The sequence below is a fragment of the Hippichthys cyanospilos genome, chromosome 10, assembly GCF_059441005.1.
Source record: "Hippichthys cyanospilos isolate Australia breed blue-spotted pipefish chromosome 10, RoL_Hcya_1.0, whole genome shotgun sequence".
Classification (NCBI taxonomy): Eukaryota; Metazoa; Chordata; class Actinopteri; order Syngnathiformes; family Syngnathidae; genus Hippichthys; species Hippichthys cyanospilos.
The window spans coordinates 7,088,688-7,111,382 of record NC_142378.1 but is presented as its reverse complement, the minus strand read 5'-3'; the positions used below and the strand labels follow the sequence as shown (position 1 = coordinate 7,111,382).

Genomic DNA, 22,695 nt, shown 5'->3' with positions numbered 1-22,695 from the left:
TGGACAGTAGTTTTTTTTTAAATTAAGAACAAATTAATTAGAACATGAAGGAACGTATTGCTAAAATTTTAAAGTAGAGTTATAGTGACTCCTTTGCAAAATGTTGTATGCCTTTATTTATTTTGTCAGTAGTGATGCAATATTCCAGCAGACGAGTCCAAAATAAAACTAATGATGTTACATGATCTAGCTTGTGGAGATGGGTTAGGGTTAGAGTTAATAAAATACACTTTAGAGATACCCTTTGAAATGTAGTTTCAAAGCTTAATAATTTAGATTAGAATGGCAAAGCACTTAAAGTTGTTCTTTTAATCCATCGCTATTGAAAAAAAACATTGCCGACAAAAGTAAAACTAAAGCAAATACAACAAATTCTACCCTATGATTAATTTATTATTAATGCACCTGCATTTATTGTCGAAGTGTTTGCTGTGGTGTCTTGAGGTACGAAATTGTTATTTGGCTTTGGAACGTTTGGAAAGCAGTTTAATCCAGCTAGCCTTCCCCACAAAAAGTGGGCATTTTTATGAGGAAGATTAGCAAACTGTATTGTACTTTATAGTAACACATGATAATAATAAAATCAAAAGGAATTCAAATACATAATTGATCCAGATTTGTCTCACTTGTGCTCATTGTGACGCTCCTTTGTTGGGTGTGCTTTGGCCACCAGAGGGCAGTATATTAAAGTCACAGATCTTCATGAAACAAGAGCCGTCATTCTTCTCAGAGGACAAAGAATATATGCATGTGAGTATTGTTTTTCATCTCTGTGTTGGTGGTTGAATTGGATTCAATCAGAGCCACCTGCTGCCTCATTCTTATCAAACAACTTACTACAGAAACAGCTTTAAACACCTTTTTTTCCCCACTTTTTTGCCAACCTTGGTGACTGTACACTTTTTTAACAGGCACATTTACAATAAGACATTTACTTGAGTATATATATGTGTGTGTGCACGTGCCTCCCTTCAGATCTCCCAACGTACCTTTCTGTGAAAATGATATGGTAAATATGGAAAGGGGCCCCAAGGGCACAAAAGGCCCGGCCCCCTCTTTAGGACTGGATAATTGACTCCTTTTTCCTGCTTGATAATTCATTGCTTGCATATGCCAGCTAATACATCAGATGAAAAGTGCCCTGGCCCCTCATCTCCCCTGACGCACGCACACGCACGCACGCACACTCCGCTATAGCGCCATGCCTTAAATGACAAATGGGGGCACTTCTAGATCCATGAATGAATTATGTCTTCTAAATACCTTGAGCAGAGGCAACTGTCACTCGGCTAATCTGGGACAAAATATGACCAGCTCGGCGTCACAAAGGCCTGCAAGAGAATGAGGCGAGAAATGAACGCACATTAACACGGAACGTCTGATTCAGCGTCGCCGGGCATTTGCACATTTATCAAGTGATGGAAATACTGTACACCCCCTTTTTCCTTTCTTTCATCACACACACACACACAGACGCACGGGCGTCCCGTCCGTCAATTTAATGCGGGCCCTGGCATTGAAATAGATGAGGATTATTCCAGCAGGACAGAGATATCATTTGTTTTACAACAGCCGAGTCAGCGCTCACAACAGTCATTAGGGAATTAGAGGGAAGGCTCAGATAATGAATAAGACAGGACGTTAAACGCTCGCCCGCTAAAGACACGAGCGGTCACGTGAGGAACGTGTCAAATCAAACACCTGATATTGTTCAAAATCACTGGTCAAAAAATGTTTGACCTATGGGAAATGTATGAGGTTTGATTGGGCCTTCGGTTTTGTGTAAACACGCAAACACCGTGCATTAGGGCTGCGAAATAATAATAGCGATTATTTTGGTCAATATTGAAACTATTATTAATCACGATTATTCATCATGTTTGGTCAAACGTCTATTTATTGCCTGTTTTTAAACAAGCAGCGTATATACAAGGCTTCAAGGCGGGATACTTACAAATAATAATAATAAACTATAAATAAAGTGAATAATAATTCAAACAAGTGACACACAGGGCAACTCAGCTAAGTTTTTTGCAAACCAATGAAAAAAAAAGAAGCCTATTTAGAACCAAGCACATTATTTACTTTTAAGACAATTTTAATCAATTAGCAGTCAAAATGTCATTTCTGGTCATACCAAACCGAATTCTCGGGTCTCAAAACCGGGTCTCAATTGACAGCTAGCACTGTAAATATTACGAATCGGTTGAGAAACTCAACGCCATTTCACACTGGTAAATAATATATTAGAGTGAGAAAATATGGGAAATGTGGGAAAAATTGCCCCCTGGTGGTAGAACTTGATTTGACTTGTAAAAAGTGCTTGACTTTTTAAACGTTAATATCGATGTGGATCAGCTTAATTAATCGTGGCAGGCAATATTGTGATCGTGATTAAAACTCGATTAATTGTGCAGCCCTACCATGCATGTAAAATGTACGCCATCATGAACCCATAAAATTATTCATTATTATTTATTTTATTTTATTTTTTATTGCGGAGGACAGTCCCATAAAAAATGTATAAAATAAGTCACCCGATTTTGTTCACCCAGCGCGGTCAAACGCACGTTGACCTTGTGATTGTTCTCTTTTGGGATATTTTACCAATGAAATGTTTTACCTGCGGGAAATTATTTTTTTTCCATGCTGCTATTCAAACGCTGCAGGGCAATAATGGAATTCCCTTGAAAATAGTGCATGAGACCCAAAGATCAAATAAATAGAAAGACGGCCATGAGTCTGATCCATTTCAAGGCTCCATCAATCTGCATTAATAGACCCTCGAAAAAAAACTGTCCGTATTTATGAAGTCACCCCCTCACACACACACACACAGATAAATTAAAAAAGTAAAAGACCATTTTCCTCCCTTGAATATAGTAAAGCATTTCTTTTTTTAAATAGCAGACATACTTTGAAACCTTAACCGCCATCTCCTTTAATACCCTAACTACAATTTAAAACCCTGTTATTGAACCCCACTGTTGTTCAAATAGAAAAAGATTGCGCCTTCTCCGCACCAAGATGTGGCGTCTGAATGAGCATACTACCCTCTAGCGGTGGAAGTCAAAACTCCATTAGTCATTTGTCTCACCCAATGAATTTACGTTTACACAATTGAAATATAAAAATCTTAACGATGAAAAAAATGTAATGATGAATGAATAACAAACGTGTACTATGTACAATACATTTATTATATTGAATTGAAAAAATGTAAACTAAAAACATACATTTCGCCTTCTCGTGTTTTTTCTGAAATGCACGCATTTAATATTGCATGTGTAAAAGCTAAGGTAATAAAAGAATACAGTAAAAGAATAAATGATAAAATGAAAAGAGGAAGGACTAAAAAAATAATATACAACATTGCTGTATTAACTTAAAAAATATCAAAAACAAACTTCGCGCAACAGTTTAAAGGCGTCGGTCGTACTTGTAGTACTTGTAACAGCTTACACGTCGTCAACTGTTGCGCAGCATAAACAACACACCAAATTGATGTTTTAAATATAAAATCGTTTATTTTATTTTAAAAAAAACGTCTGAATTACGTCGCAATCTGTAACTGAACTCTGTGATTGTATATTTGTGACGATCTCCCATTTATAGAAATATGTTGAATAAGCTTTTTTAATTTTTTTTTATTTCCGTTTGTCAAATACTTTTTGGTCTTACATGGGCGATTATGATGTTTTACTCCGAAAGCACTCATCTGTTGTCATTTGTCTCATGTTTTCCATTTTACTCCACGTTTATCTCAAATTAACTTTTTTTTTACGCTCCTCACAAGCCTTCATTTTTCTCTTCTTCTTGTTTGTATTGTACCTCTCGGATCTCTGCTCATTTGCACTCATGCCACTAAATTAAATTGCCGTTAAATACAGCATGAAATTGCTTTTAAAACTGCTCTGCTTGAGTGTTCCATCAAAAGTGCAAAAAGGCATTACTACGTTCCTGGGATGAGAGTTAGTCATTTAAAGAATGAGTTTAAAGTAGATCATTGACCAAGAATAGTAATAATTGAGCTGATTCACTTGCCAAATAATCATTCATAAACCGCTCCCACACACAGGCGAGATTGGTGTTTACTCAAGATCGTGCTCGTGTGCTTGTGTAAACGAACACACCCTATCTCACACAAACTTAGGCATTGTGTATACGAGATAAAAGGTCTCAATCTGCCCACGGTAATCATGTTGCTATAAAGAAAACGATGAAGAAGTAGGTGTTTAATATAGAGTAATGGTTCACATTAGAGTTAGGATTTTAATGCTAATATTAGGTCATCATCCAGCCAGTGGTTTGAAGTACTTCCAGCTGTGGCCTCTCTATCTGGTTTGTGGGATTTGTGACAGTTTTAATGTTTATTTAAACTACTGAACAATTCGTTTTGGTTGCTTGGATGGTCCGATTTCAGCAATGACAGTGCCGCAGCCCTAAAAACATCCACGATTTCTTGCAACATAAGTTCATATGTAGGATTGAGCACACCTTGTCAACTGTACACTCACTCTCCAATCATAGTGGTCCATTGAACACTTAGAAGAACAGCAGAGCAGATCCAAGGAAAGGACAGTGGCAGACCAAAACATTAGCTACACTTGCGCAATTGGCAGCATGAATCATTTAAGTTTTGATACAACAAGCATGTCATTTGATGTGTTCATATACAGCACACACACAGTACATTTTTCCTACACTGATGTATATGTACAGTACACACATATATATATATATATATATATATATATATATATATATATATATATATATATATATATATATACACTACAGATGAAACACAAATAACAAAGTACATTGATGTGATCAATTTTAACTCAAAAATCTTGTCTCCAGTGTTTAGCCTGAGGGCTAAATTTAGCCTGGGTTGGTGGAAGATACCATGAGTCTTTCCATGTACTCCCAGCGGCACTTATTTTTAAATCGTGTGCACACACATTGCAAAGTATACACATTGCATTTTTTTCCTAGTTTTTTAAATGCATTTAAAGGCGCAATAAGTAGTTATTTATGAATATTTTTTTTCCTTCAACCACTCAAACAGTTCAGTGGCATCAGTTCTGTCCATACAAACTCCATTAACTGGTCTCTACCGCCAACTACTGACTTGAAGTGAAAACACAAGGTGTTTGCTGACATAGTTTGACTGCAGCTTAATGGAATGCTGCAAAAATCGCAGCAAAAACAATGTAATGAATCCTATTAAAACGCATCACAAAAATTGTAATTATAATGGTTTTATACAGTCCAAAATTTGGACAGTAATGATTTTTGTACACAAAATCTCGCATGTCCAGATGCAATCACAGAGAAATATCAGAATCGTTGCATTTTGAAATGTTACGTTTTAATCATCTGCTTGAAATTTCAGCAGTTCTTTTTTCCTCCATTGATTATTTTATGATATCATAACAAAATCAAAGGAATGTCCATTGTTTGTGACATAATGCAACAAGGGTTAAGGATGATGTGGTCAAATGAATTTCAAATGATATTCAAGTGTTTTGGGATCATAGTTTGTGGTATCTTTACAACATTGACTTTTAATATTTGACAATGATCACATTCACTGCCAACCCAGGTAAAATGGATCTTTGACGTCTATAGACGTGAATGGCAGTGAATGATATATAAATGAGGTTTGGTGTGAGGTCAATTACTTGCAGCCCTCGGCCCCTATCAATACATTCTATTCACCTGCAGAATTCAAGTCTTGATGGCTTTCAGTGACCTTACACGTGGCACACCGCTCATGCTCGCCATCGCCCCCTGCAGGAAGCGCCGGCAGCATGGCGTCAGACCCGCGGCGGGATGAGGCTTTCGAGCTGGTGGGACTAAACTGAAGCGCCGTGGTGTCCTGCAGCGTGTGCTCGCTGGTTTCCATTTCAAAAGTCGCCCCCGCTCGCTGTGACCCCTTGACCCGGGGGGCGGAGCCCGCCCGCCGGCCCCCGCCACTCGTGGCGCAGCACGCCGCGAAGAAAACCAAAGCGGTGAGCAGAAGAAGCGGCCCGATGACGATGGGGGGGTTCCCGCTCGGAACGAAGGTGCTGAAGGCGAAAGCGCCCACCAGGGTGATGTTGAGGCCGGCCAGCAACATGCACAGGCCGCACGCGCAGCAAAGCGGCGGCGAGGGCAGGCCGCCATGACCAAGGCGCACGTTGGGTTTCGAGACCCGTTTGGCTGGGGAGGACCTGCGGCTGTTTTCTGACAGCACCATGAAGGAGCTTGTGAGGGTTCCAGAGCAACTGAAGATCAGATGCAAAAGTGATGGAGTCATCACCAGAAGAGAAAAGCTGCAAGAACAGAAATTATATGAGGGGATTTTACACAACGGGGCTCTCTAAAGCAACCACACCAGCACCTCTCAACAGTGCGGAATTTGCTAAAATAACTATTTGAATGGTTCAGTGTCAGACATGATATGGGTATTCACTGTCACGTGATATTGTATAGCGCCATAGGTTTCCTAATTTCTAGAGGAAAGCTCCACACGGGGGCGCAAATTGTCCTCACAAAAAAAATGTTAATATACTGTATACATATTAATATATGTATTTTTTGTGAGGATTAATATATATATATATATATCGCAAACCAATGACAATCACTTGTAATATAGTAAGATTTACTTACATTATATGGGAGGCATTGATGGCGGTTTCCTGTCCATGTCCAAAGTGGGCAATATGCAAGAGAAGCGGACGTCAGATGTTTCCTCTCTGCAGGTGAGGAACACACTGAGCTTCTGGCTTGCACTCTGCTGCTTTACAGTCTGAATTGGAATGGCACGCCCACTTTTCAACCTGGATTCGTCACAAAATTGTAATAATAAAAGAATCACATGTATATTTATTTGAAACTTATGTTAAATAGAGAACAAAAGAATCACATGCATTTTTATTTGAAATTTATGTTAAATAGAAGACAATAAAATATCACAAAAATGACATGAGATGGCTTTAAATTTAAAATATTAAAAAGGTGGAAACTACTTGGAATTAAAAATGTTAAAAACTAACAATCAAGGACATTAAATAGTGTAATTATAAATAAATTATATGAATTTAAAAATTCTTAAAAAGCTTAAAAACAGGACATTTTTACTTCATTCGCCTAAAAATCTAATACATCAAGCAACAAAAATAAAAATAAATCAACCCACACTGAATTTAGTTCCTAAACAGTACAAAATTAAAAGGCTACATAATACAAATGAAATCTTAAATCCTTTTTATTGCAGTTAATGTTCACAGTAGTTACCTGCACTAAAAACGAATCTTCCTATAATGTTGATATTTTACGTGCAAGTGTCCTACACATCATTTGAGCGATATAATAAAATTACATTGAATGAGACCCAAGACAATCGCCCCTCAAGAATCTTTTATTGAAAAGAGCCTGAAAATATCCTTCACACCTTTTGCATAAGATATTAAAAAACATAATCAGAGTTGCAATGGTGAGGGGCTCCGTAATTGCATACTTTTCCCATTTGTGCTAATGCTGTAAATAAACACACAGATAAGAGGCTTTTCATTTAGAGGCAGCGGCTCAGCGTTGCTATAGAGACATTGTGTCCACGGCAACCATGTGGAATTAAACGACACCGGACGAACACACGCATGCACGCGCACATCATTTGAAAACTAATCTCTATCAAAGAAAAATAGTTTTTAAATCAAATATTCCCATGTAAAGTTTAGCTTATTCAAACTTGGTTTGTACCTCGTTTTTGGCACAATCAGGAGAAACAATAGAACATGATGAAGAAAAGCAAAAAAAAATGACCATTTGGGCTCCTTCGACTTCAAATCATATACAATAATTTTATGGGGTTAACCACCTTCTTCCATTTCAATGAGTTTTATAATTTCCTAGTCACTATTTTTGAAATGTTCTTTTCCAAGAAACTGTAGTCAATGTTGAATACCTGCTATACTTCATCATCATTCAGCTGATCGATGCACCACGTTCACATAAAAATATTCCCTTTAGATAAAAATATGGCATCCATTGACAATCATATATTTGACTTCAACAAGTCAAATGCTCACATCTTAAGAAAAACTAAACCTCTTGTGCAAAATCAGCTTGTTTGTACTGCTGCGCGCCTGAGACGAATCCAAATTCTGGGGCCCCACTAACTTTTTCTTTTAGGAAAAATGGCAAAATTAATGAAGTTATAAGGACATTAATCCTTGTCATATGTGTTTGCCTTACTGGTATTTGAATGGGTGTCATATTTTAAAATTGACACTTGATTTGTTGTCCTGGTTAATATTTCTCGATAGTTTTGTAAACGCACACTTAAGGTTGTGTGTGAAGTAGTAACCAAACTCATCAATTTGTTGCACAGCTTTCTTGCATTAATCAACGCGCGCATAACCTAAGATTTGCTTTGTTTTGAATGACAAGGCCGCAGAATTACCTCATCAACAATTTTCATGATATATATTTGAGGATGCAATGTTGTGATATGGATTTATGTGAAATAAATAATGACAACAGTGTTACTTGTATAGAACATAAGTAAATAGATAGAATACATAAAGGTAATAAATTAAAATAATTGGCATTAATCAGCCATTTGGTCGACGTTTGAAGGGCCAAAATCGGCCCATTTATCGCTCCCTCGCTGCATGTGAAAGTTTGATGACACAAAAACAAATCATTCCAAGTTCTTTCTTCACATTTTGAAAAAATAAAATACACCCAACTTGAGCTAAGTAAACATCCTGATACTCCCTGGCTACAGTCAGACAGCAGTTTGAAGTCACCCAATTTCATTTTTTTTTTTTTTGCCTCCATGCAACCTTTATCGGATCTTTTAATGGAAGTTTGAACAACGCAAATTCTTCTTTTTTTTTCCAAATGTGACCACTTAGGTATGCGATCCTGAAACTGATCCATATCCGATCGTTTGTCATGCGACTGCAGTACGAACGGCCAAACCGATTTCATTCGACCCTCGAAAGTTGCGACTGCCCCTCTGCTCCAAAAACGCCATGGCCAATAACCTTACCCTTCTCCTCAATTTCCTAGTTAAATTTAACAGATTGAAATCTTTTGGATCCGGTACGTCAGCAATTTCAGCATCACTAGGTACTTCCATAAACACTACACATTCAGCATGTCTGCTGCGTGTGACAGTGTCCTCAATGCGTATGCGAGATCGTTTTGGATGTTTTATAGCATTTACACATAGGTCACATGGAGGATGCATTTATTTGAAAATGTGATTGACCTCACAAACAAATTGGAATTGAGCATTAACGCCCTGCTATCTGAACGCAGCCCCGTTCACAGGTTTCAAAGGCCCAAAAAGTACTAGTTAAACAAAAAGTAACACTAATTTTGATTCTTCAAGCCCTTATGAGACAACCATATAAAACAAGGTGTTTGGCAACAATACAAAAATAGTAAATGACCTCCTGTATTTTTGTTCATATAAAAAAAAAGTAACATAACAAAATTAGGTTTAAAACATTTAGAGGTTTCCCCACGGCTTCCAAAAGGAAGTGCTACTTTCGCTGCAACTGATAAGATCACATGCAATGAGGAAGAGAAGAAGAAAAAGTTTCCACAAGACCACTTATCACTTCTGACAGGCTGCCCCATCACACACAAACACACAAGGCAAGAAAAGGACAGCGTGCGATTTGTTCTCAGGCAGTGAGCTCAGGCGCGCTCTCTCGGCCGCGCAGCGCGTGGGACCGCGCCCTCCGACGAGCCAGTCTGGAGTTGGACGGCGGAGAGAGCCTCATGGAGCAAACCACAACGGGGCAAACCTCTTGGTCTTCTTCCTCCCGCTCTTGCTGCCGCTGCTCGTCGTGCTGCGAAAGCTGCCGGTGAAAGGCGATGGCTTCGGCCGCAAATTGGCTCAGGTCTTTGGCGCTGCTGTTCCTAACGGGTCGGCGAACACAATACTTCAGAGGGGTTCTGGCACGTGAAAGGCGATTGCAAACCTTTTGCATCGCTCAGTTAGATGTAGTTCCACAAAAAAAAAAAAAAATGCCAATGACACCCTGCATATTAAATCACTCAAAGGGTCCAATGATAACAACTGATTTGCCATTTAAACAAATATAGTAGTATGACTAAAGGCATTTTTTGTTCCTTAATGCTTTGTGGGTAAGCATTTAACTTTAGAGCGTATAAAAAAATGAGCAAAAATCATTCGATTAAACAAAAAAATGTTGGGTTTGACTCATTATCTTGTTATATATTAATGCGGAAAAAAAATCTGCAACAAAATTGAATATTTCTTTTTCAAAGGGCTAATACAATCTGATTAAATCTGTCAACCAATTAATCAGCCAAACAATTAGCCATTTTCAGCACAAAAAATGTCATCTTTTTACAATTTCAATCATTATTTTTCATTTACAATTAATACCTTTAAACACAACATTTTTTCAGTTGCTGTCGAATGCTCAAGACTCGGGTAACGGCCAATCACGTTTCACCTGTTAGTCATGCGACATTAACAGGCTCAGCTGTGATTGGTTGATACCTGATCAGTTAGTACACGGGTGTCAAACTCTATGCTTGGGGGCCAGATCTGTCCCACCGCATCATTTTATGTGGCCCGCAAAATGCTGATTCGATTTCAAGTTTCAGGTTAAAATACCAAATTTGGAAGTTGTCTTTAACTTAAAAAACAAAACATTTTCAAACCGGAGTTTGAAACACCTGATTTAGTAAATGTGATGTCTTATTCAATCAACAGCAAGTGGCAAAATGTGTTTTCTTTGTAAGTGTTGATTTTACATGAGAATTTATTTAGTCGTCAATTATTAAAATGGCTTAAAAAGGGTAACTGAGTGGATTACCTACAGTATTTACAGTCATGCTGAGCACTGTTTTTTGCACATTTTCAGGCTATAAAAGATAAATGAAACATGCTGGTCATAGTCTTCCACCATGTTGAGCTGTTGCAACAATTCTTTTTAAGCGAGTTGCCGAAGGGGAAATTTGTACATGCACACTGAGATTTTACATTTGTTGTTTTTGTGCTCAGGCTAATCCCATTGAAGTATTGTTTTAGTACAGGGATCTATATTGAAGGTAGGGGAATAGTTTTGCTTAGATAAGACTATTATTTTAGTATTTTGTTGCATTTACTGTTTTAATGTTATAGTACTTTGCATGGAGAAGCGATTGGTTTAAAATATTCCTTCCTTTATATCAAGGTGTCTATTTTTGTGCTTTCGTGACTTTCCATCTTACCTCTGTAGGGCATGAGGAGTTGGAAGACCTCTCTCTGGTGCATTCTGTATAAAGGGAGAAGAAGCACTGCATATGAAATTAAAATCTCCAATATGTAATCATGTCAACAAGAAAAGGAAAAAAAACCCTACCCCCTGCACCCAGGGGTGCTTGAGGACCTGAGCTGCGCTGAGGCGCAGGGTGGCGTCTCGTACCAGCAGCTTGCTGATAAGATCCTTGGCGGCGTCTGTGATGTGAGCCCAGTCTTTGTCCGGAAACTCGTATTTGCCCTGCTGGATGCTTTCGAACAGGTGACTCTGGGGGCGGAACATGACATGCGGTCTTAATTAGCCGCGCATCACACATTCCAGAACGGAGGCGATATTCTCAGCACGTCAGCTCCGTGTTCCCACTGCGCTCGCATTCTAATTTGGAAATGCTATCTGCTCGTGACGAGGGCGCGGGCGTCACCTGATGGAGCGATAGCGTTAGTCAGATGCTGATCAGGTGATGGAGAGAAGTTATGAACATGCTCCGCCTCAGATCTTTCAACTTTAGATGCACTAACTTGTTTGACACCACGCGGTAAAATCCTTTACAACGCTATGGGCTACTGTATGTTTTAAAAAATAAGATGTTTAAAAAGTTTTTTTATTCTTTCTTTGCAATAACATTTAAATATGACTTGTCACTAATGACTAGTCATTAGGAGTTGCTGAAGAAAATATTATAAGTTATAAATATAAGTTATAGTCCCCTCCATTTTTTTTCTCACCAGAAATTGAAGGGACAGCAGTTTGTCGTCTTTTTTTTTAAACATCTCCCCAAAAAATGTTTTGCACTGGTCAGAGGCTACTGGACTGGAAAACATACTTCACAGGGTGTACGTCAGTGGTCAAAGGTTGAGAACTACTGATTTAAGCAGCTATGCTTTTTGGCAACCAATACGTACCTGGCACGTGCGGCATGTTTCCCCTCGTTCCCATCCGCAGTCGCTGCCACAGTGGCCCGTGAAGGGTGGGCTGCCACTTAGCAGGATGTAAAGAATGACTCCCAGGCTCCACAGGTCGCAGCGTTTGTCGTAGAAGGAAGCCTCGTCGGTGAACACCTCCACCACTTCCGGAGCCATGTATTCTGCGGAGCCACACTAAAAAGCGAGGGAAAAAAAAAAACTAAATAAACAAATTAAGGAACTGGAAGATTTCCTGTGGTACAATTGATCATCTCTCACGGCCCGGTTATGTGCCATAACGCAGTGTTTGGACTCTGAAGATCGGAATCTTACGGGTGTAGTGAGTTCAGGCGTGGTAATAGGTGTGCAGGCGCTGCTAAGCTGTACACCGCTTCCGAGGTCAAAGTCACAGATTTTAACTGGTGAAACCTGAAAAGTGTCAGATGGAGGTTCCGGGAGGCACCCCAAAAAATAAAAATTAAAAAAAAACATGTTGGTGAAATGTTCATTTAAAGCACCCATTTGCAGCTTGACTTACTTGATCGGTGTATTCACAAAGGACGTTCTCCAGTTTGAGATCCCGGTGAGCAATACCTGTAGGACAACATACTGTTACCATGACAACTAGGATGTGAGCTGGATGTGGGTAGATTGTACAAAAAGGTGATTTACCCTTTATGTGAAGAAAGTCGAGCGCTTGGGCGATGTCACGGACCACCTTACTGGCCTCCAGCTCATCAAAGTGCTTCCGGTTCTGGATGTGCGTGAGAATGGAGCCTATCAAGATAAAACAGACATATTAGGTTGATGAGGATAGCATTAACTTGGAGTGAAAATGATCCTCTGCTCCTTCAACTCACCTCCTCGCAACTTTTCAAACACCAGATAAAAGCAGGTGTCATCTTCAAAGAACTCAATCAATTCCAAAATGTTCCTGGGTCAAATTAAAAAATCCAGATTTAGTTTGGGTTCAAATAAATTGTGGTAAATTTCAAAGATTGTCCTAGAAACATGACATGAATTCCTTTACTTGTTTCCTTGACATTGGTAAAGCGTCTCGACTTCTCGGAAGACTCTGCTGCGGCTGTGACCTGCGCTTTTTTCGATGATCTGTGTCAGACAAAAAATACATTTCAATGCAAAGTTATTTGTTATATGAGAGAGTACCAGCCTTAGATGACTTCAACTTTTGTGTTATCCACCATATTCCTAGCGCAATGACATTTTGCTTGAATTATGAGTGAAAAAATGTGTGCATTTAATTCAACTGACTTATTTAAAGCAAAGCTTGCGCTTGTTTGAAAATAAAACATGTACATATCTTCTTTTAGTTAGGATAACAATGAATTATACTCAATTTGACTAGATTCTACACTGAATTTTATCTATATTTTATGCCCTTCCTTAGAAAATAATTTGAAAAGTCACCTTTACTGCATACTCCTGCCCATTCTGCAGGCTGACACACCCTTGGACTTTGGCAAAGGCCCCCTGACCAAGCACCTCCTCAGTCAGCTTGTAGAGGTCTAAGATTAATAAAGAACAGCATTAAAGTCAAAACATATAACAATGACTCTTATTTAAACTCCCAACATTACTACCATCAAAAGTTCCAGTGGAGCTGTTTGCCGCTCTTGATCTTTTCTTCTTCTTTCGTTTGCCAGCATCTGGGATGTTCAAAGGTTGACTTTTCTCAACTTCTGATGCAGCAGCACATGACGAAAAGAACAAATGAAGACATTTGAAACCATGTCCAATGCGTTCAACAATGGGGCTGTCGTACCTGCAGGGACATGAGAGATGTGCTGTCTGTCCTCTGAAGTGATCCCATTCAGCTGCTCTTGTTCCCCATAACATTGCCCTCCTTGGCCCAGAGCCAGGGTGTTGCCCTTGGAACATACAGGAAACGTGAGAAGGAACTATTAAAGAGGGGTAAAAAAATTGAGTGCTCATTCTGTTGGAAAAGCAGAAGAGGAAATGCGTGGCTTTCTTTTTTTTAATTTCTTATTTAAACACCTACTTTCAAAAGATAGAACACCACCAACATAAAAATACCATTTATTTAAAAAGTCATTCCACCCATCTTTTCTCTAGTACAGTACGCCAGAACAGTAGCTCACCACGTGTATATAAAATGGTAATCTTATCTGCCATTACAAGAAATATCTACAGATCCAGTCATGGTACATGACTCATTGAGAAGGATGGAACATTTGTGTGTCAAGGTAGAGAAGTCTGACAAGTTAGTGCACTGATAAGCGAATGTTTCACATCATCGCGGTGACAGATGATACCTGAAGCGATTGCTGAAAGACTTGCAACTCCGTCGTCATGCTGTGCCTCACCATAGCTGCCATCTGAGGGAACATGACAAATATTTAGTTGACCTGCGATAGCCTGCATCAGCCAAAACTCAGATGCAATAAGATAAGCTCATGCCAGTAAAGAACATCATCATCACACATGCCAGTTATTTCCTAACAAGGGTTTTTCCCTGGGTTCCACATAGACATTCGTTCAAAAGCAAGTCTCTTCAAGACATTAAAACACTAAATTCCAATTGTGACAACATTTAAGATGTTGACTTATAGGTGTGCCAATGACTATTTTGCATTTTAATATTGTAAATCACTCAAGACTTCTGAGATAAGTGCTATATAAATACCTAGCTACATCAGTATGAAATCCAATAGCTAGTTGGCTAGCTGTTAGCTAACGTTAGCGAATCTAAACCAGATCGTGACGTCATTGACAGCTAGCATTCAACAGGTAAACATTATCTCTTACATTTGACTTTATGTAGTAAATACCTTAAATCTTCACAACACTCATATAGTAAAATACATTTTAGTGGTTGTGTATTAAAGCGGACACAAACGACGTAATATTGGTAGCCTAGCCATTGCTAGCTTAGCAAAAACTTAAAATCCCGCCACAAGACAGCCATTCATGCAGATCTTACGTATTTTAAAGCTAAGCTAGGTGTCGTTCAAGAGCATAATAGACATGAAGTGGTCTAACCTGAACTCTCCGAACTGGCCGAATCCCCGCTGGTCAGAGCCTCCAATAGCTGATGTAAACTCCCATGTCTAGCTTGAAACCCAACAACCAACCCGTGACGCGGCCAGCGGGAAACCACATGAAACTACACCGCCACACCTACTTCCGCATACTCTCTTCTCCCATTGGTTAGATGTGAAACGTCACGGTGACGCAATTCTACGCAAATCGCACGTTACACAGAAAGTTTTGTTCTTCTCTTATGTCTTCAACTTGTCGTTTATACAATATTTGATTAAACTTAACCTCCAAAAATGCTGCTGCACATGTTTGTAATCAACTTATTGTCGTTAGTTGTTCAGATAATGGTTTATATTTGTGAATATTACTGAGAACTAGTCTGACAGCCTAATTTCTCTGATGATGAATACTGCATGGCTTATCCAAAGAAGTCAAAATACAGTAAATCTTTTATCATATTAGTTATGTTTTGTGTTTTCAACTTTATTTTAAACCCAATTTATTATTATTACTATTTGTTAATTGATAATTATTACTCATTCACATGAGCATGGTACATGCTTTTAAGATGCAAATATGTTTCCACGGTCAGGAGCGATGCAGACTCCAAAGCAACTACTGTACCTGTATTCACGGATTCCAGGTGGACCCTAAAATTGATAACCCAAACTTTAAGGTAACACACAGCAAATAACTTCCTTTATTCATATTTTTTCTTTCCCTTTATTCATAGGTTGTAAAAATTTCTAAAATACAATCTTTGAATCAATATAAGTCCAAAAAACTCAAGATATCTTACAAAAAGATCAACGATAAATACATGCACATAATAAACGATGGGAGGAAATACAGAAACAATTGACCAGCTCAGAGCCTAATACAAACAGCACCATAACACACATCTTTACACCACTTGAAAAGTGTAGTTGAATAGTAAAAATTCACAGTGACACTCACGCTGCCCACATGTAACCCATTATTAAAAAAATCAAGAGTTTAGAGTCCTTAGAAGGTGAACATCTTCATCTTTGCAGTTTAATTACAAATCTTCTCAGTCATCTCTTTCTGTAGGACAACAAAACAGAGGATCACATCACAAAGCCACATTTTCAGTATAAACTATATAAAGGTGTGGTTCATATCTTTAATTATTACACAACTTGAGCTTTACCGTTAGGAAAAAAATATTATGGATTTTATCAGTCTCACTTTATGCTTTACGACAAGAGACATTTAACAAAGACATTTTGATGCATCGTGTCACAAAAGGTCAAGGTCATGCTAATGTCTCACCAAGGGCTCAAGTTCAGAGTGGTCAATGAGGTTGAACTCGGAAATGAAGTAGTAGTAGTGTTTGTAGCAGGTATTGATGTGAGCCTCTGCACCCATGCTGCAGATGCTGTCAAAATGATGGATGTAAACATGCACAAACACTCTGAAGAGCCGGCTCAGGATCTTCCTGCACACCTGCTGGAAATTTTTGGGGAAAGGAACACCTGTAATGTGAAAAAAAAAATCACTTTTATTTATTTATTTATTTTTAAGAAATTAGGTTTATTTTAAAATGGTAAGACGTTTGATGAAGCACCAAAAAAATATGAGAGATGTGCTGATGTTTACATTAAAGCTGTTTTCAGTTTTGCCTCGAAAACTCACCCCGATGGTACATTTGATAAAACCAAGGTATTTTGCATATAATGCAGCAAAGCCGAAATTGTTTTTGTGGTAGCTATTAACAAGAATGCTAGAAGTGAACCGACCAAAACTATAAAGCTTACGCATAAGAAAACTCTTCAAACATATGTGTGTATATCAGTGCTTCTCAATCATATTTTTAAAGCCCCCACTGGTAAAGCAAAAACATTCCATGCCCCTCGACTTGCCATGGCCACCATAAATAAGATTGTATGAGTAAAAAATGAAAATTGTATACCTAAAACTGTATCCTTTTCAACATTGACGCAAGGAAAAAGCAATATAGAAAAACTTTAAACAACTGTTATCTACTGTACTTTTTTTTTACATTATTTATACAGGTTAAAGGTTTGTATAAGCCAGGGGTGTCAAACAGGACTTAGTGTGTTTGCATCTGCTCTTCACTCATATGGTGTTCCATAGGATTCTATTTTGAGGCCATGCTTTTTTTCATTGTATTTGCTAAACCAGGCTTCTATCTTTATTGATTATGATATTTCCGATCATTGCTATGCAAATGACTGCCTGTTCTATGCTCCACTAAGCAAAAATGCCACTTTCGTCGTAAAGGGGAAACCAAGTCACACATTTTCTGCACTTCAATGCATTTCGTTGTGACAATTTATCATCAGCCCAGATAACGAATGCCATTGTAGTAATTATCAAGTGTGTTGACGTGACAAAACACGGCCACCTTTTGATTGCTTCTAAATGTCAGTCTCATGCTTCAATTAACCTCGTTTGAATCTGTAGGATGTTGATGAAGCTTAATTAAACACATTGTATAAAGGTCTCCTCACGCACCTACTCTGGTGGGGAAGATTTCCTCATCGTTGATGAGCGACTCTATCCAGTCCATCATCAGGTTCATGTACATGAGAGCAGGCAGCTTGGTGGGTTTCCTGTAATCATCACCGTCCTGCCATCTGTACTCGTACCTGAGCCCCCCGGACATGATGGGACAGGTGCGTTCGGTGCAGTACTCGCTGACCGTACCGTAGATCAGGTTGATTCTGTTAAAGAAATCCACCACGTGCATGGCGATCCAGTCATTAAGGCTCTCGCCCTCGGGTAGTTGCACCACCTTCCTCAGGTCAAGGCCAGACTTGAGAGAGGCTTGGGCCTTCTTGTACAGTTCAAAACGCTGTGTGCCTGGTTCGAAGCGTTTCCGAGGTCGAAACGTTTTGTCTTTGCTGAACACCTGACCCAGGCACAAGGCCATGTCCTCAGGAGGTTTAAAACACTGATGGGCAGCTTGTATTCATAAAAGGTGTCTGATTGGCTTGAGGAGGGCCTGGATGAGGTCACGAGGGGTTAAGCCTGGTGAAAAATCCCTCCAGATGTCAGGACATTCACTGTGAAGCATAAAAAATAGAATTAATTTCCATCACTTGATTGTCATTCACTTCTTTAGTACAAAACGTGTGTTGCGATATTTATCTTACACTTATTTTTTCTCCATCAAAGCATGTGTGGTGAACACTCTTTCTCGGGCAAAAATAAAAGTCTCAGTTGTCCCAGCAAGCGTTCATTCCATTTGTCAGCCGTCTGATAAATGCCAAACATTAACCGAGCCAACACAACCGCGATAAACTGCTCATTACATTTGATAATGATTTGGCATTTGGAATACGCAACATTTTTTTTAACTCTCTCGGGCTTATGCTCTGTATAGTGAACTTTCCATTTTGAGCATGACCTCCACTGATTGGACTCTGCTGTCAAGTGACCTTGGGTGCAACGTGACACTATCATCAACATTTGTGTGCAAAGTGACGCTACACAATCCCTGCTGTTATTCTCTGAAGTTAGCAGAGGTTTCAGTTTCTTTTTGAGTTCACGATCAGTCAGCATCCAAATGTGATCATTTGTCCATTTGATAAAACATTTTAAGAATCCCCCCTGAAAATAACTGTATTGAGGGAAAAGATGACATCACCATAATAATTTGAGAGTGTGTGATCTGCAAAAGAGATCATTTCTTTTCCTCCGCCGGCCATTTCGGTGGGGGAGCTTGAATACGTGGTCACGAGATAGCTCCAGAACAAAAGGGCTTCAGAGGAATATTTAAATAGCAACCAAACCAACTTGTAGTAGAAAAAAAAGATAAAACACATGTGGGCTCAAAAACTTTTACTCTCCGCCAAAGTCTCAAGCTGAAGCATGTCTGATCATGCACACATCTCACATCCACACATACTTCCCTAGCGTTTATTGACACCACACAGTTAAAAACAAAGCCATTCAAGGCCTGCCTGGTCAATCAAAATCAAATCAAGATTAGTCACCAAATAGGACAAAATGGGAAAAAGTTGCCTCTACTATACCTGTTTGTTATCCTACAATGACGGCTCCACAATGTTGGCGAAAACCTTGGGAGAGGCCGGGAGTGGATTCTGGAGGACAGCTCCAGTTGCTTTACTCCCTTCTCCTCCCCCCTATCTCCCTCTCTCTCTCTCCCTGCCTCAGACAGACATCCAACTTCACTTTGCAGTAAAACAAAACTCAAGAAAAAGCTGAAGTAGTCTTTTGGCTTCCCTTCCTGCGGATGATGTCACATCCTGACTTTGTCTCTGGGTCTGCTCTTGCTAAATATCGGAACGGAGGAGGGCTGGGAAAGGCCTTCTTTCTGTCCTTCCTCTTTCTTTTCCCTTTACTTTTCCTCATCCTACTAGCGCACGGAAGCCCGGCCCACTCTCTGATGAACTGGGCCAAGTCTATCCACCACAAGTAGAGAGCAGAGAGCACAACAATCCCACAAATATGTCCGAATATTTGGCTCTTTCATGGCAACATATCATTTAAATTTTTGGCCTCTTTAAAATATTTTTATAGAAGTCGGTATAAAATGGGCTTTAGTCAAAAGTTCAAACTAGGAACACATTGTGACTCTAGGGCTCCGATGTTTTCTCTGGTAGAGAGCGGAAGGTATCAGTTTCTCTGCTTTGTATATAGATAGACAACCCACAAGACTCTTTCTATACTTGCTGGGTATATGAGACCCCTTTCACAAGTTTCAGAGGCTGAAATTGTTTCCAGCATACAAACTAAACTATATAATTATATTTCAGAAATAAAATAGAAATACAGAATCATATTTGTAAATTTTGAGGTTCAATTTCAAAGTTAGCAAAGGTTTTGTACTATTTATAGAAAGAAGCAGGAAAAAAAACAGGACTGCCCTGAGAGAATAGCTTGATCCATTCTTGTAACCCATAACAGGTGCTCTTAAATCAACTTGAAAATGAAATGAGATGACTATTCTTGTCTCACCAAAAAACAAGAGTGGACATATTTACAATGTGTTTTTAATAAAACAATCAAAAGTCGAACTTTCAATTGTATTTTATGTATTGTGTATTATATCTTATGGATTTTTTATTATGTTTGGGTTTGGAAAATAAAATAAAAAAAGTTGTAGTAACTCAAATGAGCCACTTGGATTCCTCATAACTACAATTTATTGTTTGATAACGCTGCTGGTAAGAAACCCTGGAACAAAAAAAAACGTCACCCTTGCGACCAATCTAAATACTGTATACAGGCCCATATTGTCTAGATTTTCCCTGGCAAAAAAATAACAATCCGCTTTTTTTTTAACATAGTTGTGCACTTCGTGAAAGTATCAACCTATATCAATGTTTGTAATATACTGCCCTCAAGTGGCCAAAACAAGTACAATTACGACACGTCATCTATTTCGATTGAAGCAAACAATCGACCAAAAACGGGTCAAATTCTCTACATTCTATCTAATATATTATTAATCTATGTATACATTAAATGGAGTTATTTTTCTTGGTTAAAAGTATCACATTTCTAAATGTATTTCTCATAATATCTTCCATTTCGAATGGGAAAGATTATTGGAAATACAGATGTACACATGATTTCATATTATGTTTTTTACATTCAACATAAATTCAATAGCTGCCGAGGAATAAAATTAAGGAGCTTGACTGCAACATAGGGAAAGCTATTAACGTAGAAGGTATGGAGGTGCAGCAGTTGTATGATTAGTGTTACGCATATCCTCATAAAGCCTCTGCTACAGCAATGAGTTTCTCTCTAGGAATGTGGCCATTGCATCACCTTCACCTTGTTTACTTCAGTAATGACTTAGCTTCAAAAGGGCCTATTGAAAAAATTTGTGAGCTCATATGAAAGCCGTCACCACAATGTGGATGCATGACATATGCCTGCCACTGTCAATGGCTTCATGCCAGATGTTTTTCTCAACAGCTAGAAATGTGACAGCGGAACCAGTTTTGCCTCAGCTGTCACACTGAAAGTACTACAAAAGTAATCATGGTAAAAACCCGTAGCCTGACATGTTAGGGACTTAGCATACATACTCAAAATCAACACGTCATGATGAAAAGCATTCACGAAAATATATGTTCATTTAAACACTGCAATTCATTCAATTAATGGGTACAACTTTACTCCATTCATCAATTTTTTTTATGTTGCCGTTGGTCCATCGCAGGTGAGCCGGAATCTATTTCAGCTTTGACTGGGTAAGCCGGCAACACCCTGGACTGGTCGCCAGTCACGCGCAGGGCAAATATATTCACACTTGCAGCCAAGACATGCTGCAGTTGAACTTAAACTTCAAACCTCATTTACTTGTCCCTTGCAGCTGAAAAGTGTCATTAACACACTTCCCAGTAGCAATTGACCACACTGTGTTAAATATGACAAGAATGTGTTGCAGAAGCATGGTTTATACAGAGCACCTCTGTTAAACATCCGGTTGAGCCGTTGTTTGACAGACAAGTACAAGCAGACTGCTGATCTTTATCCGTGTTTCGGATCAGGTTCTGGAATTCTAAAGAAACCTGAATGGGCTGCAAGGTGATGACCCTTGTAGAGTTTGTGTCTCTTTTGTGGGCTTGTGATCATCAGAGCACATTGTGTTTGATCATTAGTTCATCGATGAATTCGAATGTGTTTTGTCAGGATGATCCTTTTTTTGATCTAGTTTCTTGGAAAAAAACACCAATTTCTATATATGTTGTTGTTCTTATTTGAAGGATGGAGAACCGTCTTATTTTTAAATATGTTTTGGGAAAAAATATTGACAGTGTCATCTGCTTTTCTCTGAAAAAAATATTAAAAACGACAATTTGATATTCGCTAAAAAAAAATACAACCCCCCCCCCTCAAAAAAAACAAATTTATAAAGTAAAGCCCTTTTCGTTTTACATATTAATATTGTTTCTGGTTCATGTAATGTTACTTTCTATCGAAAATTAGTGCTTTTTATCCCAAATGTATTTGTTTATGAAATGTATTCTTGAAATGTATGAATTTCTATATATATACTTGCATAAGTATATTATACATTAGTGCTTACCTTTGCATACACGGGGAAAAAATTCAGAGGTGGTCCCATACTTTTGTGCAGTAATTCTCAAATGCAGGTATGCATACCGCTAGGGGTACGTGAAGGCATTTAAGGTGTACATTAGATTTTTTTTGACAGTATTTTTAGATATCAGCTACTCTTATTAATTATTTACAATTCAATGATAAGAACTGTTGGTTTTTCCTTTCAGATTAAGGGAAAATGAATTGGAACATGAAGATTTATTGAGTTTTGAACATGGTTAATTTCATCTATTGCATGTTGTTCACTAGATGAAAGATTGTTTTTGTCTTTTCCATCTATGACTTTGCTAATGGTTTCTGACAATTTAACAGGCATGTCAATGGTGTAATCGTAAATTCTACAGTATATGATGACATGAGAACCTTACCTGCACACACATGGGTGTGTGTGATCTCTG

General features: G+C 38.6%; 3 protein-coding genes across 4 annotated transcripts; all 3 read right to left on the bottom strand.

Annotated features, from left to right (window-relative positions):
• Positions 1-4,805: 4,805 nt before the first annotated feature.
• LOC148416899 (transmembrane protein 275-like) lies at positions 4,806-7,242 on the bottom strand. The gene is made up of 2 exons (XM_088425954.1): positions 6,661-7,242; positions 4,806-6,320 (listed from the first exon to the last, which is right to left on the bottom strand). The coding sequence occupies exon 2, from the start codon at positions 6,302-6,304 to the stop codon at positions 5,717-5,719; it is 588 nt and encodes a 195-aa protein (XP_088282080.1). The 5' UTR covers positions 6,305-6,320; positions 6,661-7,242; the 3' UTR covers positions 4,806-5,716.
• Positions 7,243-7,395: 153 nt separating this feature from the next.
• Positions 7,396-15,334, bottom strand: mknk1 (MAPK interacting serine/threonine kinase 1). 2 transcript variants are annotated; one of them, XM_088425952.1, is made up of 14 exons: positions 15,209-15,334; positions 14,482-14,544; positions 13,971-14,076; positions 13,789-13,887; positions 13,616-13,713; positions 13,218-13,297; positions 13,048-13,121; positions 12,860-12,964; positions 12,726-12,781; positions 12,521-12,616; positions 12,188-12,382; positions 11,388-11,552; positions 11,257-11,300; positions 7,396-9,966 (listed from the first exon to the last, which is right to left on the bottom strand). In XM_088425952.1, exons 2-14 carry the CDS (start codon positions 14,542-14,544, stop codon positions 9,693-9,695), a joined length of 1,455 nt encoding a protein of 484 aa, XP_088282078.1. In that variant the 5' UTR covers positions 15,209-15,334; the 3' UTR covers positions 7,396-9,692. The 2 variants fall into 2 exon arrangements, with proteins under 2 accessions (XP_088282078.1, XP_088282079.1); XM_088425953.1 differs by having other exon boundaries at positions 7,396-9,930.
• A 579-nt stretch (positions 15,335-15,913) lies between these two features.
• On the bottom strand, positions 15,914-19,542 carry mob3c (MOB kinase activator 3C). Its single transcript, XM_088425762.1, has 4 exons — positions 19,231-19,542; positions 17,708-18,258; positions 16,502-16,704; positions 15,914-16,273 (listed from the first exon to the last, which is right to left on the bottom strand). Exons 2-4 carry the CDS (start codon positions 18,123-18,125, stop codon positions 16,244-16,246), a joined length of 651 nt encoding a protein of 216 aa, XP_088281888.1. The 5' UTR covers positions 18,126-18,258; positions 19,231-19,542; the 3' UTR covers positions 15,914-16,243.
• Between the last annotated feature and the right edge of the window lie 3,153 nt (positions 19,543-22,695).

Bases quoted from the DNA above. Each gene is read 5' to 3' on its own strand.
- mob3c (XM_088425762.1), bottom strand. From the start codon at position 18,125: ATGGCCTTGTGCCTGGGTCAGGTGTTCAGCAAAGACAAAACGTTTCGA. The intron at 16,705-17,707 runs GTGCGTGAGGAG...TTCACATTACAG, and splicing joins AATCTTCCCCACCAGAGTAG to GTGTTCCTTTCCCCAAAAAT. The intron at 16,274-16,501 runs GTGAGACATTAG...GTTGTCCTACAG, and splicing joins ACTCTGAACTTGAGCCCTTG to AAAGAGATGACTGAGAAGAT.
- mknk1 (XM_088425952.1), bottom strand. From the start codon at position 14,544: ATGGCAGCTATGGTGAGGCACAGCATGACGACGGAGTTGCAAGTCTTT. The intron at 12,383-12,520 runs GTAAGATTCCGA...CTCGCTTTTTAG, and splicing joins CGCCTGAACTCACTACACCC to TGTGGCTCCGCAGAATACAT. The intron at 9,967-11,256 runs GTAAGATGGAAA...TTCACGTGCCAG, and splicing joins ACTCCTCATGCCCTACAGAG to AACCCCTCTGAAGTATTGTG.
- LOC148416899 (XM_088425954.1), bottom strand. From the start codon at position 6,304: ATGACTCCATCACTTTTGCATCTGATCTTCAGTTGCTCTGGAACCCTC.